Genomic DNA, 25,491 nt, shown 5'->3' with positions numbered 1-25,491 from the left:
GGTAGCCCTGAACCATATGGATTTAATCAGTCTTAAAAAGTAATCTGATCAGGAGCACCTGGGTGGCTCAGTTGGTTAAGCATCTGACCGGTGATTTCTGCACAGGTCATGATTTCATGGGTTGTGGAATTGAACCTTGCATCTGGGCCCCAGGCTTTGTGCTCTGTGGGGAATTGGCTTGAGATTCTTCTCTCCCTTTGCCCCCTTTCCCCACTCATGCTCTCTCTTTCTCTCTGTCTTCCTCTCCCTCAAATAAATAAATCTTTTATAAAAACAGTATGGTCAGAAAGATATAGCTGTGATTTTTGTGATTTCTTTTATTTCTAAAAGAATATGATCTGTTTTTTAAAAGTATTCTATAATATTTTTCTTAGTTTTTATTAGCCTTGAAATTGAGATGTCTACAATCGTTTGAAACACCAATTTAAAAATACCTGATAGTGGTCATGTTTTTATATAGTTAAGTTTGGGCTTCAGACTTATTTTAGAAAATGTAGTTTTAAAACTTTGAGGGCAGGGATACCTTGGGTGGCTCAGTGGTTGAGCGTCTGTCTTTGGCTCAGGGATCTGGGATCGGGTCCCACATCAGGCTCTTTGCACAGAGCCTGCTTCTCCCTCTGCCTCTGTCTCTACCTCTCTCTGTCTCTCATGAATAAATAAATAAGATCTTAAAAAAAAAAAAAAGAACCTTGAAGGCAGATCAGAATTAGGGCATTTCTAAAGAGTGTGGTTTTTTTTTTTTTCATGCCAGTCAATGGATTTATTAGTAATTTTATGGATATTTCAGGAATAGTCAGCTAAAATCATATTCTTATTTCTGGTGTTAATTGAGATAGTTTAGTCATTTTAGTATTCTTGTCCTATATTTAAATAAATTTTTTTTTTTTTTTTTGCTGTTACAGGGGCAATGTTAAATATCGTTCAAGATTCAGCACTTTTAGAAGCCATTGGTTGCCAAATGGAGATGGTAAGAAGCATACCACATGTAATCTGTCAGATAATAACAATACCTGATTTTATGTAAATTGCATTCCAAAATGTCTGTCCCTGTGATTTTTAAAGGCATTTGTTTGTAAATGCAGCTCAGTGATTCAGAAGGATCCTATTTTAAAATGTATGTTTTGAGGTTTCTTACCGGTGCTTCCTCAACCATTTGTCAGGTCCCTGGGAGATTCTGCATGGAGTAATTTCAACTAGATGCAGTCTTTATTTCTGGACAGTTTGCACTTAAAGCTCTTAACTTCTTTTGCTGTATTGGTGAACTGGCTTGAGTAATCTAGGAAAACCTTCCCTATTCCATAATTCCTTCTATCCCTAGTAGATCTAACACTGGCTAGAAACAAGCATCAAGTTTATTCTTTTCCATCTCATGAGCTCTTTTAGCTCCTTTAGACCAAATTCGAAGGTCCCCCAAAGCACCAGTACTTCCAAATTAAAAAAACTTCCCAGAGACTCCCACTGCTCCCTGCTTCTGGCTTCAGGATATGTGATCCCCATGCTTAGAGTAGAGGCAGGAGAGTGGGGAAATTAATATGTTGGATATAGAGCTGGGTAGATATGGGATGAGTGATCAAATTATTATTAAGGTAATTATATTCCCAATAGGTGGCTAATAATAATCAGCTGATCTGGATATAATGAATTTTGTTTATATCGGGAAGAATGAGAGAAATCTTTAACAGATACCTTTCTTAGCTGCTATACATATAGGAGTTAATCTTTATACTAACCATGATATCATTTGTGTTATATTATGTAAGTACATTTGAAAGTTATTATTGTTTGTTTATTTGTGTTTTCTTAAGATTGTACTCCTGTTCTGAAATTTTGCTTAGGAGGCCCTAGGGTAATTCTTTAAAGGCCCAGAGTCATTAGCTAGTTAAGTCTAGTGAAAATAGGAAAGGTCTTAGGCTGGCCCTTTGTAAACAGCAGCAAAGACTCCAGAATAGACATCCATAATCATCAGACCTTTCATATCCTTCAGTAGATGGTGTCTCTGAAGAAACACCACTAGTAGTTTTAATCTCTTGTCAGTTTTTTTTTTTTTTTTTTTTTTTTTATAAATTTTTTATTTATTTATGATAGTCACAGAGAGAGAGAGAGAGGCAGAGACACAGGCGGAGGGAGAAGCAGGCTCCATGCACCGGGAGCCTGATGTGGGATTCGATCCCGGGTCTCCAGGATCGCGCCCTGGGCCAAAGGCAGGCGCCAAACCGCTGCGCCACCCAGGGATCCCTCTCTTGTCAGTTTTTATCTGTGAATCCGTTTGTGCTACTTCGTTGGCCCATTCCATTTTATCAGCATGACTTTTAATGACTGACTTCAATCTGTGCTTGTCAGTTTTGGATGTAGCCCTCAAATACTTGATTCATTTTTATTTGACTAGGGTGGTGGAGAAAATAACCTGAAGAGTCATAGTCGTACTAATAGTGGTATTAGTTCAGCAAGTGGTGGAAGCACAGAACCCACAACTCCCGATAGTGAAAGACCTGCTCAAGCTCTCCTAAGGGATTATGGTAAGCCATGTTTGTTTCTTTTTGAAATTCAAAGTTCATTGAATAACTTTTAATGCCCAGATATATAAAACAAAATCTTTTTAAATAAAATTTTAATGTTCATAATTTTAATGTACTTAAGTATAATAGATTATTAGTCTGAAAGATTTTTTAAGAGAAAACAAACCTTTTAAAATTAGCTCTATAACTTTTAATAGCTAGATTTTGGGATAGTTTATTAGATTTTATAAATGATTATAGTGAATGGTCAAAAAATCTCTATATATTCTGTATCAGATACTGGTACTGCAGAGAAATAGGATGTCCTTTGCCTCAGGATGACAGAGCTAGCCAGCACATCAACTACTGGTAGTGTGATAAGTGGAGTTGTAAAATATACATTAGATGGAACCCAAAGGAGAGAGTCTTTGTGTTTAAAAACTATAAATGCTACTATATACAACTGGTTAGATTTTTCAGTCACATATTTTAAGTGAAAGTAAGGAAACATTTGCTAGTAGAGCATCCTATTCAGTTATGGCCTCTACCCTTGGCAATTACTTTTATGGGTTCTGTGAATTTGTGGGTGCCTTTGTAGTTTTACACATAATTATTAATATTGTATTGAATCTGTGAGTGCTAGTCTGATTTGACTGGAATGAAATCTAGATCCTTAGATGTGAATTTAATTTTTTAATTATCTGGAGAATTCATGAGCCTAGGAGTCCAAGCATGTTTAAATTTGGGTTCAGTATCCTTGAGCATGTCAGATAACATCAGGTCATTGTGTGGTTATTCAATAAATTTGGATATTACATTTATAAATAAGCTACTTAAATTGTTACCTTATTCATTATGTTCATGGATTTAAGTGTATTATAGGTGAAAATTTGTTTTTCATGCTTTCTAAAACATTTTTAAACTAAAAAACCTTTTGAATTATTGTATGTGTTCTAACATGAATGTTTGAAGTGATTATTGTTTGTTTCAGCCTTTTGAACTGGTGTTAGTTCTCCTTGTAATGTCATAGTTTTTATTAAGAAATCCAGATTTGTGTTAGTGTCGCATGAATGTCTCTCTTTAATGATCATTCCTTTTTCTGTTGTCACTGCCCTCTTTCTGATAGGATCGACAGGTATAATGTCCCTAAAGCTTCCTTTATAAATTCCATTTAAATTTGTCCTTATTTATTATTAGCTAAGTAGTAATTACATTTAAATGTAGAACTGGAGGCCATATAAATACATGGTGACTTGGTTATTTACTTTTTTAAGAAGTATTAAAGTAGCTTTAGAGAATTAAATGTTAAAATGTGTTTGAAAAGGCATTGCATGTGACTTTTGATAGTTTAAATCCTAAAAATAATTTCAACAGATGTTTTGGGATAGTCCTAGCATCTGAGGAGATTCTAAAATGTGAATTATTTTTTCTATAAAATTCTGAGGAAATAATTGATAGCCTTTTCATTGTTTTTATGAAAATATAACTCTCTATGAGTTAATTAAGAAATTCTAAAATTTATATTATTATAAGAATGATACTGAACTGCCAAATCCTAGTGGATGTCTGTATAAAAGTACCTGAGCTGGGAGCTAGAAGCTGCTTTGGTCCAGTGTGTGTGCCCTGTGCACTGTTGTTTAGTCAGGCTTGATACTCAGGCCAGTGGGGTGGGGAGCATAGCACTGTGTGGGTGCCCGTCGTGCTCACTGTGGCTGCTGTGGTCTGTGCCTGGTGGAATGCTGTGCTTCTCGTTACTAATGCTTAGTTGTTTTCCCTCCCTGTGGGATGTGGCATTGGGGTTATATCCTAGCTCTTAATACAGATTCAGCTGCTGGGCTCCTGATTCGCAGCATTCATCTTGTCACCCAAAGACTCAACTCTCAGTGGCGGCAAGACATGAGCATATCACTGGCAGCACTGGAGCTCCTCTCTGGCCTGGCAAAGGTGAGAAGGACAGTCCTTTTATTTTAGCCCAACAGCTTTAGACCATGACTCTTTTTCCTGTATCTCCCAACTCTTTGATACGGGTATCACAGTGTTGCTTATACTCAACATAGTTTGTATCCAGAGTGTGCAAAAATGAGCCTCCAAGTGAAATTTTACAAAATGAACTTTACTTCTTTTAATAGGTTGAAAGATTATGAATAATACTTTTGCTGTTAAGTTACAGGAAACATTTCAATCTTCCTATTTATTTGCATATGCTAATAAATACTTGTTGATTTTGTATTTGCTTATAATACCCTTAAATTTCCAACATGACATTTGGTGCTGTTGTAGGATCATATGATTTGGATAAATACATATAAAAATGTACATATGTCTCAAAATGTTTGTGCTGAGTAGAAAAAGCTAGATCCCCTCCCCTCAAAAAGAATACAATACATATAATTTTATTTGTATAAAACTCTAGAAAATGCAGATTAACCTGTATTGACAGAAAGCAGATCAGTAGTAACATAGGAGGGGGCATAAAGAAGTGGAAGAAAGGATTAGAAAGGTGCATGAGGATATTTTGGGGGGTGATGGGCATGTCTGCTATTTTGATTGTGGTGATATGATAGTTCACAAGTGTATATTTATGCCAAAATTTATAAAATTGTTCACTGCAAATATATGTAGTTTCCTGTATATTAATTATACCTCTGAGCAGCTAGCTATGCAGAACTTTATAGCCCATAGAGCATCACTGCAGCATCGGGTTATAGGGCTTAAGAAATGTACACATGTTGCATTGCCAGCTATTCTTTTGATATCTAGCAATGATGAATAGGTGCATCTAGGAGTTTAAAATGGTTTTAGCCAATGAAGAAATATGCTAAAATGAAATAACTGTTGTAGAGTTTGAAAAATGTCCTCTGATTTTATAGAGTATTATGTGATAATTTATCTGAAATATTGTTTCTCTGTATAAATAATATTTTATTTTTAAGATATATTTATTTATTTGAGAGAGAGGGGGAGAGAGAATTTCAAGCAGACTCTACCTGCAGCACAGAGCCCCATCTGGGCCTTGGTTTTAAACCCTGACCTGAGCCACAATCAAGAGTTGGACACTTAATTGATTGAACCACGGAGGTGCCTCTGTATAAATAATATTTTAAAAAGCAAAGTTTTCTGTGGTGTATTACTGTGTCAGAAAGGCCAGGCTACAGTGAAGATACTGTGAAATTGGTACAGTTTCTGGCTAACTGTGTTTCCCATATGAATATGCTCAGGTGAAGGTGATGGTTGACTCGGGAGACCGGAAACGAGCCATCAGTTCTGTGTGCAGCTACATCGTGTACCAGTGTAGTCGGCCAGCTCCTCTTCACTCCCGCGATCTGCACTCCATGATAGTAGCAGCTTTTCAGTGTCTCTGTGTCTGGCTGACAGAGCATCCTGATATGCTTGATGAAAAGGTTAGTTTACTAGATCTTATTTTTAATTTTTTAAAAAAAGATTTTATTTATTTATTCATGAGAGACACAGGCAGAGGGAGAAGCAGGCTCCACACAGGGAGCCCCATGTGGGACTCGATCCTGGGTCTCCAGGAGCATGCCCTGGGTCGAAGGCAGACACCCAACTGCTGAGCCACCCAGGCGTCCCAGTTTACTAGATCTTAAAAGAGGAAGGAGAAAAAAAAATGTATGTTGGGAAAATGCCTCCTAAAAGAGAATATTTAAATACAATATTGCATACTTTAAACTGAATATACTTGTTATATTTTGATAGAACACTTGTCCTTTTGAGCACAACTCAAAAATTGTCATCATGCTTGTATTTGGTTGCAAATTAACCCATAGAGAAGTTCTTTTGAAAGATAGAGCCTTGACTGATTTATCTGAACTATCAAGAATATTCTTTCTTGAAAGGATGTGGTAGCCTCAAGATGGTCAGAAGGCACTTTGATCACCCATTGCCAAACTTCAAAGGGCAGTTGGTAGCCAGGCTGCAAACCTAGAGCATAGCTTGATGTAAAGGTTTGCCTGTATGTAAAAATTGCATTTCACATGTTTTCCACTTTCAGGTGGGCCCAGATATCCCAGATATCTAGGCTGATTTCCTTTGACATTGTTTTATTTAATAATTTCCTTATATGGAGGCAGGCAGTTATGAAGAATTCATAGTATAAGTAAGAGATATCAGGCTCGTTGAATATTTATGGAGAGCTTTATATCGTTTATAAATAATACTGTTGATTAAATCTTAGTTATTTTCTTTATGGTTTCTAACGTTATGGTACCAAGAATTGCTTAAAAATGTCAGTAACTGATGAACTTCCTTTTGGACAATCTAATATGTCTTATTAAATTACCCCGGGTTTAGGTGAATTACTGTTCTGTCTCTTTAACTTGGGCTTTCTTGATCCTATAGTCTGTGGTAATTTTATAAGAATTATGACTGATAAGATTGAATTAGATTTATCATTAATTATTATCTAACTCAACACTCAAATTCATTTCTTTAAAGAGAAATTGGGGGGCAAAGTTTATTATATTATTGTGAAATTAACATACACCTATTAAAATGAGAAGGAAGCTTGAGCCCACCAGCCAAAACACAACCACTTTTAGCATTTTGACGTACTTATCTTCTCACAAGATAGGTATATTACAAAAACTGATTTGCTTCTCCTGCTTCTAGGACTGTCTTAAGGAAGTATTGGAGATTGTGGAACTGGGTATTTCAGGAAGTAAGTCCAAGAACAGTGAGCAAGAGGTCAAGTACAAAGGAGATAAGGAGCCAAACCCTGCATCTATGAGGGTAAAGGATGCTGCTGAAGCCACTCTAACATGGTATGAAAGTGACTGCACAGGGATTGTGCCTGGCAGTTAGATGGGGTTAGCTATGATCCATGTTGTTTCCTCTCCCCAGTTGTTCAGCATTAAGTGATATAACCTTCCAGGAAACTTTTTCTCTAGAAGTAAAGTGGAAAGGAAAAACATGTTTTGGGAACCAAACCAGGAATGTGGGGCTGGGAGTTTGAGTCCTTGTTTTTCTGTGCTAGGTGGCATTAATTGAAGACATGTCGTGGTAGAATTAGAAAGGATCTTGGAGAACTTTACTCTCCTCTTCACTTTGGTGCCTGAGTCCAGAGATGGGATCTGCCTGAGGTCACACTATTAGGTCTCCTCCTTTTTAGCTTAGTGGTCTGTAGTCTGTTACATTTATAGTACATATTAGAAGTTCATTCAGTCAGGATTTCTTGAGTTCCCTCTTAGGAACTCATAATAGGGTTGTAAAGATAAATCAGATTCAGTTGCCACCCTCAAAGAGCTTCTTGTCCAGTAGGGAAGATAAGAGATGAACACAAATAGCTGTAATGTTGGGAGGAGAATAAGTGCTCCAGGAGAAGAGGTATAATAATGTGTTGGAAGGGGGAAATGAATAATTCCAGCTAAGGGGAAATCAGAGATTTCTAGAGAAGATGACATTGGACCTGACTTTCACAGGATAGATGAAGTTTCATCAGAAGCCAGATTAAGGAGTAGTTAAGGCAGCAAGAGAAGATTCACTACCTAATCATTTAGGTAGTGAAGGAATGGAAACAGGTTGGAACCTTAGAAAAGTAGCAGAGATTGCTTAGAGAGTTTGCATTTGGCAGATAAATGAGGAAAGTGGAAAGAGGGAAGGAAGGCAATGTAGGCCCATTTATGGATTAAAGGGAAGGAGTTGAGTGGAGAAGATTAGGTAGAATCATAGTGCAGATGGAAAGATGGGACTTAGGAAAGGGTGAGTGTGGGTGAAGACCCAGAACACATGAGAGCAGGAAGGAGGATGTCTGGTCAGTCTGGATTGCTCGTTGTGGTCTTAAAGTGGTAGGCAAGACTACTCGCGGATTTGTATGTACGTTGGCCGGTACCAAGGTCCCAGAGTCTTTGGAGTTTAGTGGTCTGTCACTTGAGGCATGCGCAATAAAGTTGGATCTCTTCCTTGTGGGCTTTGGTTACTCAGTACATTTTTAGAAGCATGCATGCTTCAGTTTAGTCCTGCTTACTATGCTAGCTAGGCATTCAGTGGGATTCTGGAAGTTTGGCTAATAGCTAGAAAATCAGAAAAATGTGAATGTGGCTGTTGAAACATTTGCTTACACAGATGATGAGTATTAGAAATAATAAGAGTTCAGGGAGGTGCCTGGATGGCTTGGTTGGTTAAGTGTCCAACTCTTGGTTTCAGCTCAGGTCATGATCTCATGAATGGTGAGATCAAGCTCCATCTTGGGCTCTGTGCAGAGAGTCTGCTCAAAGATTCTCTTGCTGTGCCCCTCCCCACCACTCTGTGTATGCGCACACACACGTATGGCACACACACTCCCTTTCTCTCTCCCTCTCTTTCCTTTTTTTTTTTTTTTTTTTTAAGATTTTACTTATTTATTCATGAGAGACCTAGAGAGACATAGGCAGAGGGAGAAGCAGGCTCCCCGTGGGAAACCTAATGTGGGACTTGATCCCGGAACTTCAAGATCATACCCTGAGCCAAAGGCAGATGCTTAACCACCCAGGCATCTCTCTCTCTCTCTCTCTCTCTCTCTCTCTCTCTCTCTCTCTCAAATAAGTAAATAAATCTTAAAAAAAAAAAAAGTTCACAGAGAAGACCATGTGGGTGTGGGGTAGACTGAAAAGCTTCATGAAAGAACTGAGTCTTGATGTGTGCCTGGAAGAGTAAGAAGGATATAGAGAGAACGGGGGAGAGCATTTCTCACTGGGAACTCTGTATTATACAAGAGTAAGTCTGCTGTATCCAGCCTCAGTGAGACATTCTGATGAGACTATGACTGGCAATGAGAATTGGATGTGTGCTCAGAATGAGTAGTGAGCCCTGGCTTCCAGACATCCTAGCCAGTGGTTATCTAGGTGGCTCATCTGTTTTATCTGCAGCTGTCTTGTCTCTGCTGGCAATTCCACAAATGATATCTCCAGTTACCTGTCTTGAAGAGGGCCCTGCAGAGTACTGTCATCATGAAACCTGTCCCAAAATAAATCTCACTGTTCCCTCAAAATTACGGCTTTATGTCTGCATCACTGCTGTTTTCTGGTTATGCAAACAGACAGACCTTTGGCTTTTTTTTCTGATTTTCTCTCTGCTTTATTTGTCATTGACATACGAAGCCAGTGACTGAGTCTAGTAGACTTTATTTTTGGAAGTATTTCCCCCATCCCCTCTAACTTCAGAATGCTTGTTTATGCTCTTCTCACTTCTTGCCTAATTTCCCTGTATTTAATCTTACCCTTCCTGTTGATCTTGCATTCCATTTTTTAACTCGTCCTTAGGAACTGCTTTTTTTTTCTTGCTGCTTGAGTGGTTGAAAACTGAATAGATCTCTGTTTCCTGCTATGTTGTCCGAACTCCTTGTCCAGTTTTCAAGGCCCTCCTTACTCTGTCTTCACTTACACTGTCTGATATTTCCCAGCACATCCCTTCTGCCATAGTGGGACCTGGCAGGCCATTTGTGGCTGTGAACTGGGCATGCTCATACCTGTCTTTGTGTATTCCCTGGGTTTCATGACTTCCTTCTTTTCCCGGAGGGTCACATCCTCTTACTGTTCAGTGCTCACATCAGATCTAGCTACCTCCTTGGAACCTTCCTTGGCTATTCTGCTTCTAAATGATGACTCTTTTCTGCACCTCTGCTCATTTAGCCAGACCCTACTGCATAGTATGGAATTCTATACTGTCACGATCATATCTGGTTATATTTGATATATGCTAGTGTTGTCTCCCCAACTTGGGCAGAGGCCACATTTCCTTCTTTAACACCTCTCACAATGCTAAGAATAGTAGACAGTTATGAAGTACAGATTGGCTGGTTTGGGTGTTTTCTCCTTCATGTACTAATACAAATTCAGAATTAGGACTCTTGGAAGTTTTTTCAGCAGGCGCTCTGCTTAGGCCACTTGTAAGACATGTTTACAGAGTATTTAGTCTCTAATTTGGGGATACTCTAACCCCCAAGGTTCCCATTTCATTTTTATTATTAAAAATTTGATGTTTACATTGAACTGAAATCTCTCCCACTTTGCATTCTACTTTTATATATATATATATATGTATGTATGTGTGTATATATATATATATGTATATGTATGTGTATATATATATAATTTGAACTTATGGTATTTTTTTTAAAGATTTTTATTTATTTATTCATGCGAGACACAGAGAGAGAGAGAGAGAGGCAGAGACACAGGCAGAGGGAGAAGCAGGCTCCATGCAGGAAGCCTGACGTGGGACTCGATCCTGGGTCTCCAGGATCAGGCCCTGGGCTGAAGGCAGTGCTAAACTGCTGAGCCACCCAGGCTGCCCACCTTCTACCTTTTGTTTCTAATTCAAACTCTTTTTTTTTTTTTAACGTTTCGTTTTTGCTTTTTCTTTTTAAAGTTTTTATTTATTTATTTATTTATTCATGAAAGACAGAGAGGCAGAGACATAGGCAGAGGGAGAAGCAGGCCCCACGCAGGAAGCCTGACGTGGGACCCGATCCCGGGACTCCAGGATCGTGCCCCGGGCCAAAGGCAAGCACTAAACTGCTGAGCCACCCAGGGTCCCTAATTCAAACTCTTGATAGAGGAGGAGTCCTTTTTTCCAGGCAGTAACAATGTCTGAAGATAGTGCTCATGAAGATAGTGATTCATTTCGCCAATACTTCAAGCTATTTGTTGTATGACAGAGATTCAAGTACCTTTATTATCCTGGTTATTCTCTCAGTGGTGTGGGTTTGACTACATACCTCTTAAAGGTGGTTTACAAGTACAATATTCTAGGTGGGGTCGGATGATATTTACACTCTATAGGACATTATATTTTCATTAAAATGTACTTGGAGACTGCACTGGGTTTTCGAGAACTTGATGATTTGCATAAAGTCAACTAAAATTAGAGTCTTTTTCACACATTTATCTTTTGTCTGTTTTTCTCATCCTGTACTTACTTGTTTGGGGGTATTTGAATGTACAGAACTCTACATTTAAACTTGAGATCTCGTTATGTAAGATTTGCCTCATTATGGATCCCAACTCCTCCTCTAACATACTAGTTTGCAGCTCAACTTTTGGTCAACCAAAGATTTAATGAGCCTGCTATGCATGTTTCCTAATCAAAGACACTCATGAAAATGTTGAACAGAGATAGATTCACAAAGCATATCATCAGAGTTTTTTTTTTTTTTTTAAGGTTTTATTTATTGGGACAGACACCTGGATGGCTCAGCATTGGGGCATCTGCCTTTGGCTCAAGGTGTGAACCCAGTCTGAGGAGGTCTGGGGATCAAGTCCCGCATCGGGCTCCCTGCAAGGAGTCTGCTTCTCCCTCTGCCTATGTCTCTGCCTCTCTCTCTGTGCCTCTCATGAATAAATAAATAAAATCTTATTTTATTGATGACCTGATTTTATTTTTTTATTCATGAGAGGCAGAGAGAGAGAGAGAGAGAGAGAGAGGCAGAGACATAGGCAGAGGGAGAGGCAAGCTCCATGCAGGGAGCCTGATGCATGACTCCATTCCAGGACCTCAGGATCACAACCTGAGCCAAAGGCAGATGCTCAACCACTGAGCCCCCCAGGTGCCCCTCAGCAGAGATTTCCATTCAGATTGACAGGGATATTTTAATGATGTCTCCAGATTTATACCATACACCATCAAAAACTTGTATGTCTTGATTTCAGAAACCATTCTCCACCTTTTTGGTCTAGTCACTCACTATATGAAGTCACATTTTCCTATTTTCCTATTTTCTGGTCTGCTGTTCATCTGTTTTCCACAAATCCTTAGAGGCTTGAACTCACCATCAGATTCTCTTGGTCTTTGCAATTTTTAGATCATTCTCCTAACAGGAGGGAAAATTTTAGATGAAAAACGTCTGTTGAGCAGTGTTGCCTTCCATTACCAAAGGTATTTGGGTTCAGGCATTAGAATGAAGGAGAAAGGGAGAGGCCACTCAAGTTAAAGATTGAGATGACAAAAATGTGTTGGAGAGTATTAGCTTTACAAATGAGGTGCATATGGAGAAGGCTTTGCGGCAAACCAGTAGTATGTCTGATCTACATGAGATGCATATGAGGGATCAAGGTAATATTAGGACCATAAGGTAAAATTATTACAAGGTACTTTCTGTGCTTCAGTTTCTTCATTATAAAATGAGAATAATTATGGTACTTATCTTATAGGGTTGTTTTGATAGCTAAATAAAAGAACGTGTGTAAAGTGCTTAGAGCAGTGCCTCATGATAAGTGCCAATTATTATTGTTAATTGACTGTATGCAGAAATTTCTACGGACATAAACATTTCTGAATGTTAAGTCTTGTGTAGTTGTATTCCAGTTTACAAAGCATTTTTTTTTTCGTAAATATTCTTATTTAGTAATTACAATAGTTCTGTGAGATGTACTAGTAATGCCTCTAGTCTCATCTGTAAAATGAGGACAGTGTCTACTCAGGGCCACACAGTGCTAAGGCAGCAATCCCTGGTTTCTGGTTGCTTAAAGATCACTTATCACATCTGAACCTGAATTTCCTCATTTGAAAAATTGAGATTTGGCTTGTCTTTGGGTCCTTTTCTAGGGCTAGAAGGCATTAGTTAGCACAGTCCTGATACCTGGAGCACATAACATGTTTTTTTCAATATATCTTTGGGAGCTCCACAGTTTGGAGATGTGGTTAGTCAGGTTCTCTGGGTTAGCAAGCTCTGAGAGAAGTTTCCTTGCAAGAAGTTTATTAGAAGGTGCTCTTAGGATCAGGTGCTTATGGGAGTGAAGGGGGCAGGGCTGAGCAGAGGGAAGGACTAAGCTGGAACAAATGCAGCAAAGAACTCTGGGGCTGGGTTGGGCCTTCAGGGGTCTCAGAGATAGGGCAAGGGGCCTGGGACTTGATACCCCCACACCCTTTCACTGGCTGTGGGTTGTCCTGGGACAAAACGTTGATTTGGGGTGAGGTGCTTTTTCTTGACTGAGAGCAAGTCCTAGAGAGGGATGCAGCTGAAAGCTGTGGCCACCATCTCTCTGTGCTGTGGGGGAATGAAGCTTTCAGTCTTGAAGGCAGGATCTGGACCACATACCACAGTGTCCACCACAGAGAGTAATCTGACTTGCAAAGAGGAAGCATGGCTGTGGTCACTTAAAATTCAAAGTAGAAGGACACATTGATGCATGAGGTTAACCTAAGATTTTGCTTTGGGGATTTACTGTTATCTTTTGCATTCTCCATAGTATTATGCAGTTGCTCGGCGCGTTTCCTTCACCCAGTGGTCCTGCCTCTCCTTGTAGTCTGGTGAATGAGACCACTTTGATTAAATACTCAAGGCTGCCAACCATAAACAAGCATAGTTTCCGGTACTTTGTCTTGGATAACAGTGTCATCCTGGCAATGCTGGAGCAACCTCTTGGAAATGAACAGAGTAAGTTTCAGCACTTTGGGCCTTCTCCACTGCTAAATTGACATATTCATGAGTACTCTCAGGCTGTTTCCAGGATCAGGGAAGAAAAGACTGCAAATTTACAGAATTTTGCATTTGTCGAAAGGTCTTCTAGCTGTGTGATAATAGTACCTGAAGAATAGAGGGTCAGAAAATAGAATATACGTATTAAACAGAATCTTTAGAGGCTCTTTGAATGTATCTGAAATACCAGAAAAGAGCTCTCTAGTTCTATAAAAAGTTTATTTTAGTGGGGTTTTATTTTATTTTTTTTTGTTTTCTATGTATAAAAATTATTATGACTCTTCTTGAACTTTGGATCTTGCCCTTCTCTTCTACTGGCCCTCACTCCACTTTGTGGGGCCACCCAAACAGGTGGGAGGTTTGAAGAATTGTCTTGGCCTGCTCCTTCCTGATTCTCCTTTCCACAATTGATGTCCATGTTTCTACCTACCCAGTGACTCTTGAATCTTTTTTTCCTTTCCATCCCTCCCAATACATCCAAATGCAGGGCCTTATTATTTCTTACTGAGATTATTGTAGTTGCTTCCTACTTAGTCTGATCCCCCCTTCCTTCTGCTTCCAATATGTCTGACCCTGCCCCCAATCTTACTTGCTGCCACTATTGTATTCTTCCTCAAATGTGGATCTGACCATGCCAGTGCCCTCCTGAAAGCCCTTTAATGATTTTCCATTGACACACCATGCACTGGTTCCCTCCTCAACTTCAATTATAAACCATCTCAAGGTATATGATTACCACTGCAACCCAGGCTACTCAAAGTACATTTTTTTTTCTGATGGTAGTTGGAATCAGCCAGTATGTAAAGGAAGCATGTTCTCAGAGAGACCCTTATTTCTTGAAAAGTGAAGGTTACAGAACCCACAGAGAGGGTCCCGGGAATCATTCACTGTTCCTTCATTTATAGGTGAAGAAATGGAGGCTCAGAGAGGATTTATGACTTGGTCAGGGTTACTCAGGAAGTACATGGTATGGCTAGGACTAGTGTCCAAATTTTGAGTGTTTCTGTTGTCCTTGTCCCATAAGATTTTCTCAGTAATTAAAGATTTGACTTCTTACCTTTACAAAGGTGAACAGTGTCTTACAGTCCTAAGCAGATTCTTTTGAGATTGTAGGAGTAGGATCTCATGAATCCATAAAATAAAGTGAGACATTTCCCCATAGTTAGGGGATAAGTGAATACCATCACAGGTTTCCATTGTATGGTGATAAGATACAAAGACTTTAATATAAAAATAGATGTGGCCTTTAATCATTTTCCAACTCCAGAAGTGCTGGTTCCAACTCTTTCCTGCATGTACTTCTTCTCTATCCCGAACCTAGGGCTTGCTTCACTTTCTTCCCTGGTTCCCTGGCTTGTGCCTATTATTCATGATTCCTCCAGCTTTCTACTCCCAAGCCACCTGCTAAGGAGTCTGAAATCCCAGTGTCCCCTTTGGGTTTCCTGGCCTGAGGGGTAAGTGTCAGCCCTCTTCCAGATTTTTTAGGACTTCCCTTCTCTCATTCCCAGTAATTTCACTGCATCGGAAGTCTACTAAAAACATAAGCAGATGGGATTTTATAGATTTACAAGGACATTTTTATAGTTTATTTTAATAGTTAATAACAGAAGAAGTGATAAAGAAAGTTTGAACAGGTTTAACTCTCACACCAAGACAAAAGGGAGGAATAAGAAGGAGGATCTGGGCCATTCCCCAAGTCCATCCTAAGTTTTTTCCCCTCCCATCCCCTGCCCCTGAACTTCCCTGGGATGGAACAGTGACTGCCTGTGGTGGATAACACACAGGTCTGGATGAATGCAACAGCAGCACTGCAGAATCCCAGTCTGCCTTTCTGTACTTTGGTTCTTCTCAACACTGGAAGAGTATTGCTTAGGAGAGTGTTTGCCAAAAATGTATATTTGTACCACTGGAGGCATGTGAGATGACGTTAGTATGTTGAACATTATTTTATGTATTGTTAAACATGTGTTTAAAAAACACATTATTAGCACACCACAATTCACAGTTTTCCATTTAAAGATACACTGTTTCCTTTTAAAATAGACTTAAGTTTTAAAAAGAAAGTAAGTGGTTGTTACAGAATAAGATAATAGTACTTTTGGTCTGTGGATAAGGCAGAAACCACAGAGGTGGCCCACTAAGAAAAACCACTGTGGTGTTCAAACACTATGCTAGGACTTTGATTATTAGAGGCTCTTCAGTTGATAACAGGTGTATTATAAATAGTTGTCTGAAATAAAAACTTTTTACACCAATATTTTATTCCAGATGATTTTTTTCCCTCTGTCACTGTGCTGGTTCGAGGAATGTCTGGAAGACTTGCTTGGGCACAACAACTTTGCCTTTTACCCAGAGGAGCAAAAGCAAATCAGAAGGTATCCATTAGACGTTACAGGGAAGTGACAAGGAGTGAGTGAGTGCATGCTAGTGTGCATGCGTGTTATGATTTAAAGGTTAAATAACATCCCAACAAAATTCATTGGTAAATACTTTTGATCCTAGCCAGGGTTCAGTCAGGTGGTTCACATCAGAATCATCTTAGAAGGCCATAATTCCCACATCCACTAAATTACTCTTTAAAGACATCTTTAAGGTTGGTGTGTTTTGGGGATCCCTGGGTGGCGTAGCGGTTTGGCGCCTGCCTTTGGCCCAGGGCGCGATCCTGGAGACCCGGGATCGAATCCCACATCAGGCTCCCAGTGCATGGAGCCTGCTTCTCCCTCTGCCTGTGTCTCTGCCTGTTTCTCTCTCTCTGTATGACTATCATAAATAAATAAAAATTTAAAAAAAAAAAAAAAAAGGTTGGTGTGTTTTCAAAAAGCTTTCCAGGTGATTCTGATATCCATTTATGATTAGGAACTACTGTTCTGAGCTGTGGCCTCATTTTTTTATGTGGTGTTAAAATATAATAAAACTCAGGTAAACACCGTATATGCAAAACATTCGGCCAGATTCGTGATCTCTCTGGCAGCAGGACTTAGTTTCAAATCGTTTTTATATAATTTATTCCTGTATAATTGATAATATGCCCTATAATTTTTTGAATATGCTATATACTGAAATCTTATTTGGGGTGGCATAGTTTATTTTCTTTATAACATTTGTAATTTTGTGAGTAAAATTTGCTTATGGGAAAAAGTTGGAAAATTCAGATAATCAGGAAGAAGTCTTAAGTCATCTGGACTCTCACTTTCTAGTAGTAGTCACTCTTAATATTTTAGTGGATTTCTTTACAACATTTTTTACTTTCTGTACACAATAATATTAAATAGAATTTGAGTCCCATTTGTATGCTGTTCTTTTCACTTATTATATTACAAGCTTATACTTATGTTACTAAAAATTCTTTAAAATATGACTTCATCAAATGTCACCAGCATTTAAGAGAGACAACCGCAAAACTGGAGCATGTGTCTAAAATCATTTAACATCTTAGATGTCTTTTAGGTCAGATGCGTTTTTACCCTGTGAGGAACACACCTCTGTTTTCACATGGTGGCGTCATGCAGATCACATTCTGTCAGCACTGTAAGCCACTAAATTAGCATTAAAGACAGGAGGAAGGAGATCAGGAAAAGAACGAAAATTTGTTGATGGTTTAATATGTGTGTTATACATTTTTATTTAATCATTACAACAACCTTGTGATGGATTATTTCCACTTCAGTTGCAAAAACAAATCTGCACAGTTAATGTATGTTAAAGCAGGGATTTGGAGCCATGAGGATCTGGGTTTGGTATTCATTTGAACTCACTGTCTAGAGAGCCCCAGTGGACCTAAACTTGTACTTTGTTATATAGGATAATTTGAGACCCCTTGGGGAAGAGGAAAGTTTGAGTCTTAAGCTCTGAACTGCCTTATCCATTGGTTTGCCACTTAATATGAGAGATTCTGGCCTGGGGCAGTTGAGGTTTACAACCCATAAGTCAAAAAATCTACAAATTGATGAACGTTTTTATAATAGTAAAAGAGTACCCTGGAACACAGGCTATTTACCTTTGTGTTAGCAGTGGTATTTGTAGATTATTACTGAGTTCTAGTGTTATGTAATCCCAGGAAAACAGGCATCCAAGAGACCAGGGAAGTACATGTCATTACAGATGGCACCAAATGTAATACACATAATATTATTTGTTTTATTTTAACAGCTTTTTGTACCTGAACCTCGTCCAATTCCTAAAAATGATGTTGGATTTAAATATACTGTCAAACATCGACCATTTCCTGAAGAGGTGGATAAGATTCCTTTTGTGAAAGCAGATCTGAGCATTCCAGATTTGCATGAAATTGTCACTGAAGAAGTAAGATAAGTTATTGTCAGCTTTTGTTAAAGGGAATTACTATAAACATTCTTGAACAACTGCCATGGTTGAGACTGCTTTTTTTTTTTTTTTTTTGATGTTACTGGAGGTGATTCATAAGATGGCATAGATCTCTGTCATCCAGGTTATCATGGAAGACGATTATAGTTTGTGGCTGATTGAAAGGACCTGGACTTCTCTCGTAGAGAGGTGTCTGGGCTTCCAGGGCTGGCCCGTGGTAGGTTTCTGTAGGATAGGGACATGATCAGACTCTCGTGGAGGATATTTGGAGAAGGGAGACCCATTCAGAGACTTTGCTGACCATCCAGACAGGGAAAAGGAAGGACCGCCTGACTGATACTGGAAGTTGAAACACATGGAATGTGCCATAGCGGTAGACCCAGGCAGTCTTCAGTTGGTAAAGGAAGCCAAAGAGCTGAAGAGCATAGATTCTAAACCTGAGTGACAAACTATCAGTGCTATTTACAGAAATATGGATTAGTTAGGAAGAGGACAGATTTGGGAAGATGGGAAAAATGTATTTGGTTTTAGATTAATATATAGTTAGATTAAGTAATTGGTATCTTAGGTCAAGAGAGAAGAGTTATAAGAAGTAGGGGACAGAAGGATGTCAGGATATGAGAGAACAGAAGGGCAGAAATGGAGGCTGCTTATACTAGCCAGGGAGATGAGGGAGAAGGAACACTAAGGAGAGGCCCCTGGATTTTGGCATGAACGTGCAGGTGACCTTTGAGAGCAGTTCCAAAGGAATGTTAAAGTCAGGGACAGGAGGGTAAGGGGCTGGGAGAGGCATGGTCAATGAGCGACAGTGAACATAGACTATACTGTTAGCACTTAAGGGTACAGAGTAGATAATAGCATGAGGAAATTGTATAGCTAAGGCAAGGCAAAGCTAGCTTTTACTTCTCTTTTTCCTTTCTCTCTTTTTTTAAACTCATGGATGTGAGGAATATGAACATGCTTAGAAGCTGAGAGGAAGGAAGCAGTGGAGAAGGGCCTGTGTCTGCTAACACTGTAAGATGGGTTAGGAAAAACCATGATTAATAGAATAAGGCCCTGGAGGCAGTAGGGTCAAGATTCTAAGTGATTGCATCTAGAAGAACCATATTTCTGGTAAGATAGAGGAGGAGAGAGCAGGTTGAGATTCAGAGACATTTAAAGGTGGAAAGGAGGGAAACTGAGGGATCTTATGTAAATTTTAATTTTAGCTCTTAGCAATGAAATAAGGAATAAAAGATGGCTCATAATATTGCCAGGCAGCCCAGCCCAAGTTAAGTAGCATCGCCTGTAGTGAAATTACTTAACTCACTGTGCTGACTTTCTTCGAAAATCCTTGAGGTCTGGAGGCATTAAGTTAAAAAATTTGAGTGGTATGGAGGTGGATGGGGTAAAAATATGGAAGAGTCAAAAAACATAGCCATTTATATGTTTAGAAGAGGTACTAAGATGTTAGACTTGGGGTATTAGGCTTGGTTGGGAAGTAGGTATAGATAAAGCCAGGTACTAAATGGCCTGGGAAAATAGGAGGAATTGAATGCTCACGGTGCTGGGAAAGCACAGCTTGAGGAGTGAAAGTGTGGGAGAGCTGTAGGACGGGTCTTATGGTTGGAGAAGAGAATCTCAGGATTGTAATTCTTAAAGTACAGCTTCTCTAAGGTACAGAGTGTGCTCATGGATGGCCAAAGTTTTGAAGTTTGAGGAGGTTATGGAAATAAAAGCCAAGCAATTGCAAGGATCATTGCTCGCACCACAGAGGATGGAGTTTAAACTAGAATTGTTCAGAAGGGAAGCAAGGGTTGCGGAGAGTCTCTGAGTCTAGTGGAGTAATCCATATGGACGAAGACTTTCAACATGAGGCCCCTGCAGGGTGAGGGTGGACAGTGATCTGGGAGTGGGAATGAAAGCAACAACTCTGTCTCCTTTCTTGCCTGTTTGAGGGGAAGCAGAGATAGAATGGTTTCATTTACAGCAAGGAGATGAAGGACATCATTGTTGAGGCGATAGCACAGGGGTTTTTGGTATTTGTTTTAACCTTGAACATGTTTGGTTGCATTTTCTATTGAGTTGAAACTCAGTGTTGATCACTGAAAATTATCTGCATTTTTTCACTGCTTAATACTTTATTTTTAAATTATGATTAATCCTATTACTTTTTAAAGATAGTTCCAAAAAATTAAATATTTGGTTTATTTCAGTTAGAAGAGAGACATGAAAAATTAAGGAATGGCATGGCCCAGCAGATTGCTTATGAAATACACCTTGAACAACAAAGTGAGGAAGAATTGCAGAAGAGAAGTTTTCCTGATCCAATTACGGATTGTAAGCCTCCACCTCCTGCCCAAGAATTCCAAACAGCACGCCTCTTCCTTTCACACTTTGGATTTTTGTCTTTAGAAGCATTGAAGGTAATTTTCCTAAATATCTTTGAGTAAATATATTCATAAATTAACATGAAGTTGATGATAGCTAAAACATTTTTTATGTAAATAGAAGAAATTAAAAAAATAAATCTTACCCTGCATGCAAGTAAATGAAATTCTGTGGTGCTGCAATTTTACTTTGTAAGTCCAAGACAGTTTGTCCCACGAATCCTTCAGGATTGAGGAGACAATCCCCCTATCTGAGGGAGATTCTTTGGTAATACACCAAGTTCTGAAATTCCCTGTGTAGGACCCATATCACATGTATAAATGAAATCTATAGATAATTAGAAAAAGAATATTAAAAATCTTCCCCTAATGAACATTTATGACTGAAGGTACAGGCTATAATGATCTCTGCTCTTTCATACCACTTTTAAAAAGTAACAAGTATTTGTGAGCCGAGAACTTCTTATGTTGTGTAGGTTCTAAGATCAGACTGGCTGGGTTTATAGCCCTGCACTAATGCTTGCCAGCTGTGCAGTCTTGGGCAGTTGCCTGACGTCTCTGATTCTTAGCTCCACATCTGTGAGGAGACGATGAAAGTACCCACCTCACTATGGCTGTGTGAGACTGGGTGAGACGCTTCATGCTTTATTTAGCACACAGCTGGCCAGCCTGGAAGGTAAATACTGCCCCCCCTCCCTTTTTTTTTAAATAGGCTCCATGCACAGTGTGGGACTTGAATTTCACAACCCTGAGATTAAGAGTCACACACTCTACTGACTGAACCAGCCAGGGCCCTGATATTGCCATTATTCTTCATTCCATTATCCTTAAAACAGTTTTATAAAGAAAAGAGATACTATTCCTATTTTCTAGATGTGGAAACAGGCTCAAAAGTGTGAAATAGCTTGCTTGAGGTGAATTTGGGATTTGTACTAAGGCCTCTTTATTTTGAAAAGCACAATTGAAGAGTGCTAGGCAAAAAGTTATTCATTGCGCAAGTTGTCCCCTGCCCTCACTCCCTAGCAGCTGCTTGGTTAAAGGCCATTTAACTTTTTAGAAAAGAAGGGGCAAGGGCACCTGGGTGGCTCAGCGGTTGAGTGGCTGCCTTTGGCTCATGGCATGATCCTGGGTCCAGGATTGAGTCCCGTATCAGGCTTCCTCCGAGGAGCCTGCTTCTCCCTCTGTCTGTGTCTCTGCCTGTGTCTCTGTGTCTCATGAATAAATAAATAAAATCTTAAAAAAAAAAAAAAAAAGGAAAGAAGGGGCAACATTGGTAGTTTTAGGTTTCAGCACACTGATGGAAAATGTTCTGTGTTGTAGAAAAGTGACTTGGTGGTGGAGAGTATGAACATTACTCTGAGCTCACAGAAGTGGCAGGAAGGACAGAGAGAAAGAATCTCAAGCAGGCTCCAGTGCAGAGCCTGATGTGGGGCTCAATCTCACAACCCTGAGATCATGACCTGAGCAGAAATCAAGACTGGGCCACTTAACCAAAATTACAATCATAGTATGATCTCTATTGTCTTTAACAAAAAAGACAATTGATAGGAAGTACACAAGAATGTTAAATAGTTTCTTTAGGATAATGGTGGTGCTTATTCCTGCCACTGTATAAGTTTTTTACTTAATATTTATTAAACTATGAACAAGTGTTGGTCTTATATATTTTTTTAAAGATTTTATTTATCTATGAGAAACATACGGGGAGTGGAGGGGGCTGGACAGAGTCACAGGCAAAGGGAGAAGCAGGCTCCATGCAGGGATCCTGACCTGGAACTCAATCCCTGGTGTCCAGGATCACGCCCTGGGCTGAAGGTGGCGCTAAACCGCTGAGCCACACAGGCTGCCCAAGTGTTGGTTTTATAATCAGAGTAGTGAAAAGAGATAATAATTTCTCCTTTCTTCCTTTGGTGGTAGGAACCTGCAAATAGTCGCCTACCTCCTCACCTTATTGCACTTGACTCCACGATACCTGGATTTTTTGATGACATTGGATATCTGGATCTCTTGCCATGTCGTCCCTTTGACACAGTTTTTATTTTCTATATGAAGCCAGGTCAGAAAACAAACCAGGAGGTAAGATTTCTGAATTTGGGGGATAATTTTTTATGCTGTAAATGTAAAAAGTTTTACTTGCCTTGTGCTTATCCATAGTAGGAGATAGGTTATACTTGATGCTTAAAGACTCGTGAACCAGTTCAGAATGGAATTAATGAAAATTATCACGCTCAGAGTCCTAAGTCTTGATGCTCAAAAGAATGTGATTAGGGAGGAGCTACAATGTGTCTTTCTTCCCCTTAAGGAATTTAGATTGATAGGACAAAAGAAACTAAAATACAGAAGGTTAGCAACAAAAAGCTAAAACTACGCCCAGTTGTTTAAGAAGAGTGAAAAATAGCAGTAGATATTTGCTGAACATCTTCTGTGTGGCTCACTGTGCCTGGGTATAGAAGTAAGTAACAGTCTTTCCTCCTGAGGAGTTCATCTTCTAGGTAATTTCGAAAGCAAGTAAATTTCAGTTGAGGCCTGCTTAGCATATGTTTGGGAAAAGACCTCCTGAAATAAAGTAAAGGGTAAAAATGGAAGAGTTAACTAAAATTTAAGTTAAAGAAAACTTTTAAGTTTTAGAGTAGGAGAATGATGAAGAAAAATAAAAGGGGATAATGGGAAACTGAGAGTAAATGACAAAAGATTTAAAGCGTCTGTTGGAAATGAATAGTTGAAACACGGAATAGGCAGGCACCTACCAATTTTTGACTAGGAAAGGGCCGAAATTGTATTTATCAAATACAGTATTAGATGTGTAGGGCATTATGACTACATGATCTTAGAATTTTACTATAATCCGTGTAACACTGTTAGTTTATCAGATTGAAGATACTTTAAGAAATTTATCAAAGTCACAAAATGTTTATTTTTATTATAAGCACTATTTCAAATTATTAGTGAACTACTAGAAAACGAGAGTTCCAGAATTAGAGTGGTGAACAAGCTCTACAGGGTATCTAACCTCCCAAAACTACTGTCTAAGGGGGGGGAAGACAGATGACTAAATAAACAAGAATTGTAAAGTATGTTAATTAGAAGCATGTTTTAGGAGCCATAACCAGGAAAACCTAACCTCGTTTGGAGTTTAGGAGGAAAAGACATTTTCCTGATATCTGCAGTTATGTTCACAGTAGGTAAAAAGGTAGAAGCAGGTTGTTACTAACAAAGTAGTAGCATGTGTAATGACCCTGGAGGTAAGAGAGAATTCCATCTTCACAAAATTCATTGTGGAGTGAGTATACTTGGAGCTTAGGAGGATATGGGCTTATGGTAGCTGGAGGTGAGACCAGTGGACTCCAGGTTTTTGAAAGAACCTCAGAATGGGGTAGATTGCAGCGATAGGGGATTTGTTTGGAAGAAGTCTAATGCATGGTTCATATGACAATAATAGGGCCATTTTTCTCCTTCCTGTAAAAGAAGACATAAACCATTGAAGTAGCTCTTAAACTAATTTAGTTACCTTAGCTCTTTAGGGACTGAGAGTGATTAGAACAATGCACATTCTCTGCAGCCTCCTGTAGAATGTCTGAGCCCCACCTTTCCTAGCCACAGGGTGGCTTTAGATTAATTTCTAGCTGCCAGTCAATGGCTTTGTAGGTTGAATTTGACTCATCTATTGCATCTTGACTAACTTTTCATAAATTGTTTATTTAAAACTTTCACTCCTGAATAAAAATTTTATTGGAAAAAAACTGGAAGTGGCTGTCAAATCAGTTTTCTGGCACTTACATGACTGTGGAGCGCTGTGGGTGAACTACATATGTGTACTTCTAATGAGAAGTGTTTAAGACATAATGGCCTGGCAATTTTTGCCCAGTGGATTGACAAGTAATAGAAGGAACACTCCATATTTTGGTTTGATCACGCCTCTGTATGGTCTTGACATAGATCAGCATTGATGAACCACATCTGTGACTTGTGGACTCTATCACTGTCTTTTGAGTGGGGGGAACTTTTAAAAGTACTGATTCCAGGATATAAAATCAATGCACAGAAATCAGTTATATTTCTATACACTAACAATGAGACAGAAGAAAGAGAAATTAAGGAGTAGATTCCATTTACAATTGCACCGAAAACCGTAAGATACCCAGGAATAAACTTAACCAAAGAGTCAAAGGATCTGTACTTAGGAAACTATAGAACACTCTTGAAGGAAATTGAGGAAGACACAAAGAATGGAAAAATGTTCCATGCTCATGGACTGGAAGAACAAATACTGTTAAAATGTCATGCTTCAAAAAAGAAAAAAAAAAAAAAAAGTCATGCTTCCCAGAGCAGTCTATACTTTCAAGTCTATACCATTGACTTTTTTCACAGAGCTAGAACAAATAATCTTAAAATTTGTATGGAACCAGAAAAGACCCCAAATAGTCAAAGGAATGTTGAAAAATTAACCAAAGCTGGTGGCATCACAATTCCGGACTTCAAGCTTTATCACAAAGCTGTAATCATCAAGACAATATGGTACTGGCACAAAAACAGATATAGATGAGTGGAAAAGAATAGAGAACCCAGAAATGGACCCTCGACTCTGTGGTCAGCTAATCAACAAAGCAGGAAAGACTATCCAGTGGACAAAAGACAGTCTTTTCAACAAATGGTTTTGGGAAAATTGGGCAGCCACATGCAGAAGAATGAACCTGGACCATCTCCTTATACCATATGTAAAAATAGCTGGATAAAAGATCTATGTGTGAGACAGGAATCCATCAAAATCCTGGAGGAGAACACAGGCAGCTACCTCTCTGACCTTGGCTGCAGCAACTTCTTGCTAGACGTGTCTCCAAAGGCAAGGGAAACATAGGCAAAAATGAACTATTAGGACTTCATCAAAATCAAAAGC

At 39.0% G+C, this 25,491-nt stretch overlaps 1 protein-coding gene across 14 annotated transcripts in view; it reads left to right on the top strand.

The window, feature by feature from the left end:
- Positions 1-25,491, top strand: part of RALGAPB (Ral GTPase activating protein non-catalytic subunit beta) — an 83,562-nt gene that overhangs the window by 37,991 nt on the left and 20,080 nt on the right. For 5 of the 14 annotated variants that reach the window (XM_026009681.2, XM_026009678.2, XM_072735876.1 and 2 more), the window contains 10 exons: positions 903-967; positions 2,387-2,516; positions 4,318-4,439; positions 5,714-5,896; positions 7,122-7,273; positions 13,676-13,863; positions 16,174-16,280; positions 18,055-18,207; positions 20,424-20,633; positions 22,515-22,673. In XM_026009681.2, coding sequence (XP_025865466.1) covers positions 903-967; positions 2,387-2,516; positions 4,318-4,439; positions 5,714-5,896; positions 7,122-7,273; positions 13,676-13,863; positions 16,174-16,280; positions 18,055-18,207; positions 20,424-20,633; positions 22,515-22,673 — 1,469 coding nt within the window. Of the gene's footprint in view, positions 1-902; positions 968-2,386; positions 2,526-4,305; positions 4,440-5,713; positions 5,897-7,121; positions 7,274-13,675; positions 13,864-16,173; positions 16,281-18,054; positions 18,208-20,423; positions 20,634-22,514; positions 22,674-25,491 lie in introns of all 14 variants that reach the window. The other 9 variants (XM_026009680.2, XM_026009676.2, XM_072735874.1 and 6 more) reach the window with 2 other exon arrangements.

This window comes from Vulpes vulpes, chromosome 14 (assembly GCF_048418805.1).
Source record: "Vulpes vulpes isolate BD-2025 chromosome 14, VulVul3, whole genome shotgun sequence".
NCBI classification, from domain to species: domain Eukaryota; kingdom Metazoa; phylum Chordata; class Mammalia; order Carnivora; family Canidae; genus Vulpes; species Vulpes vulpes.
The sequence above is the reverse complement of the archived record's forward strand: the minus strand, read 5'-3'. Positions and strand labels throughout refer to the sequence as shown.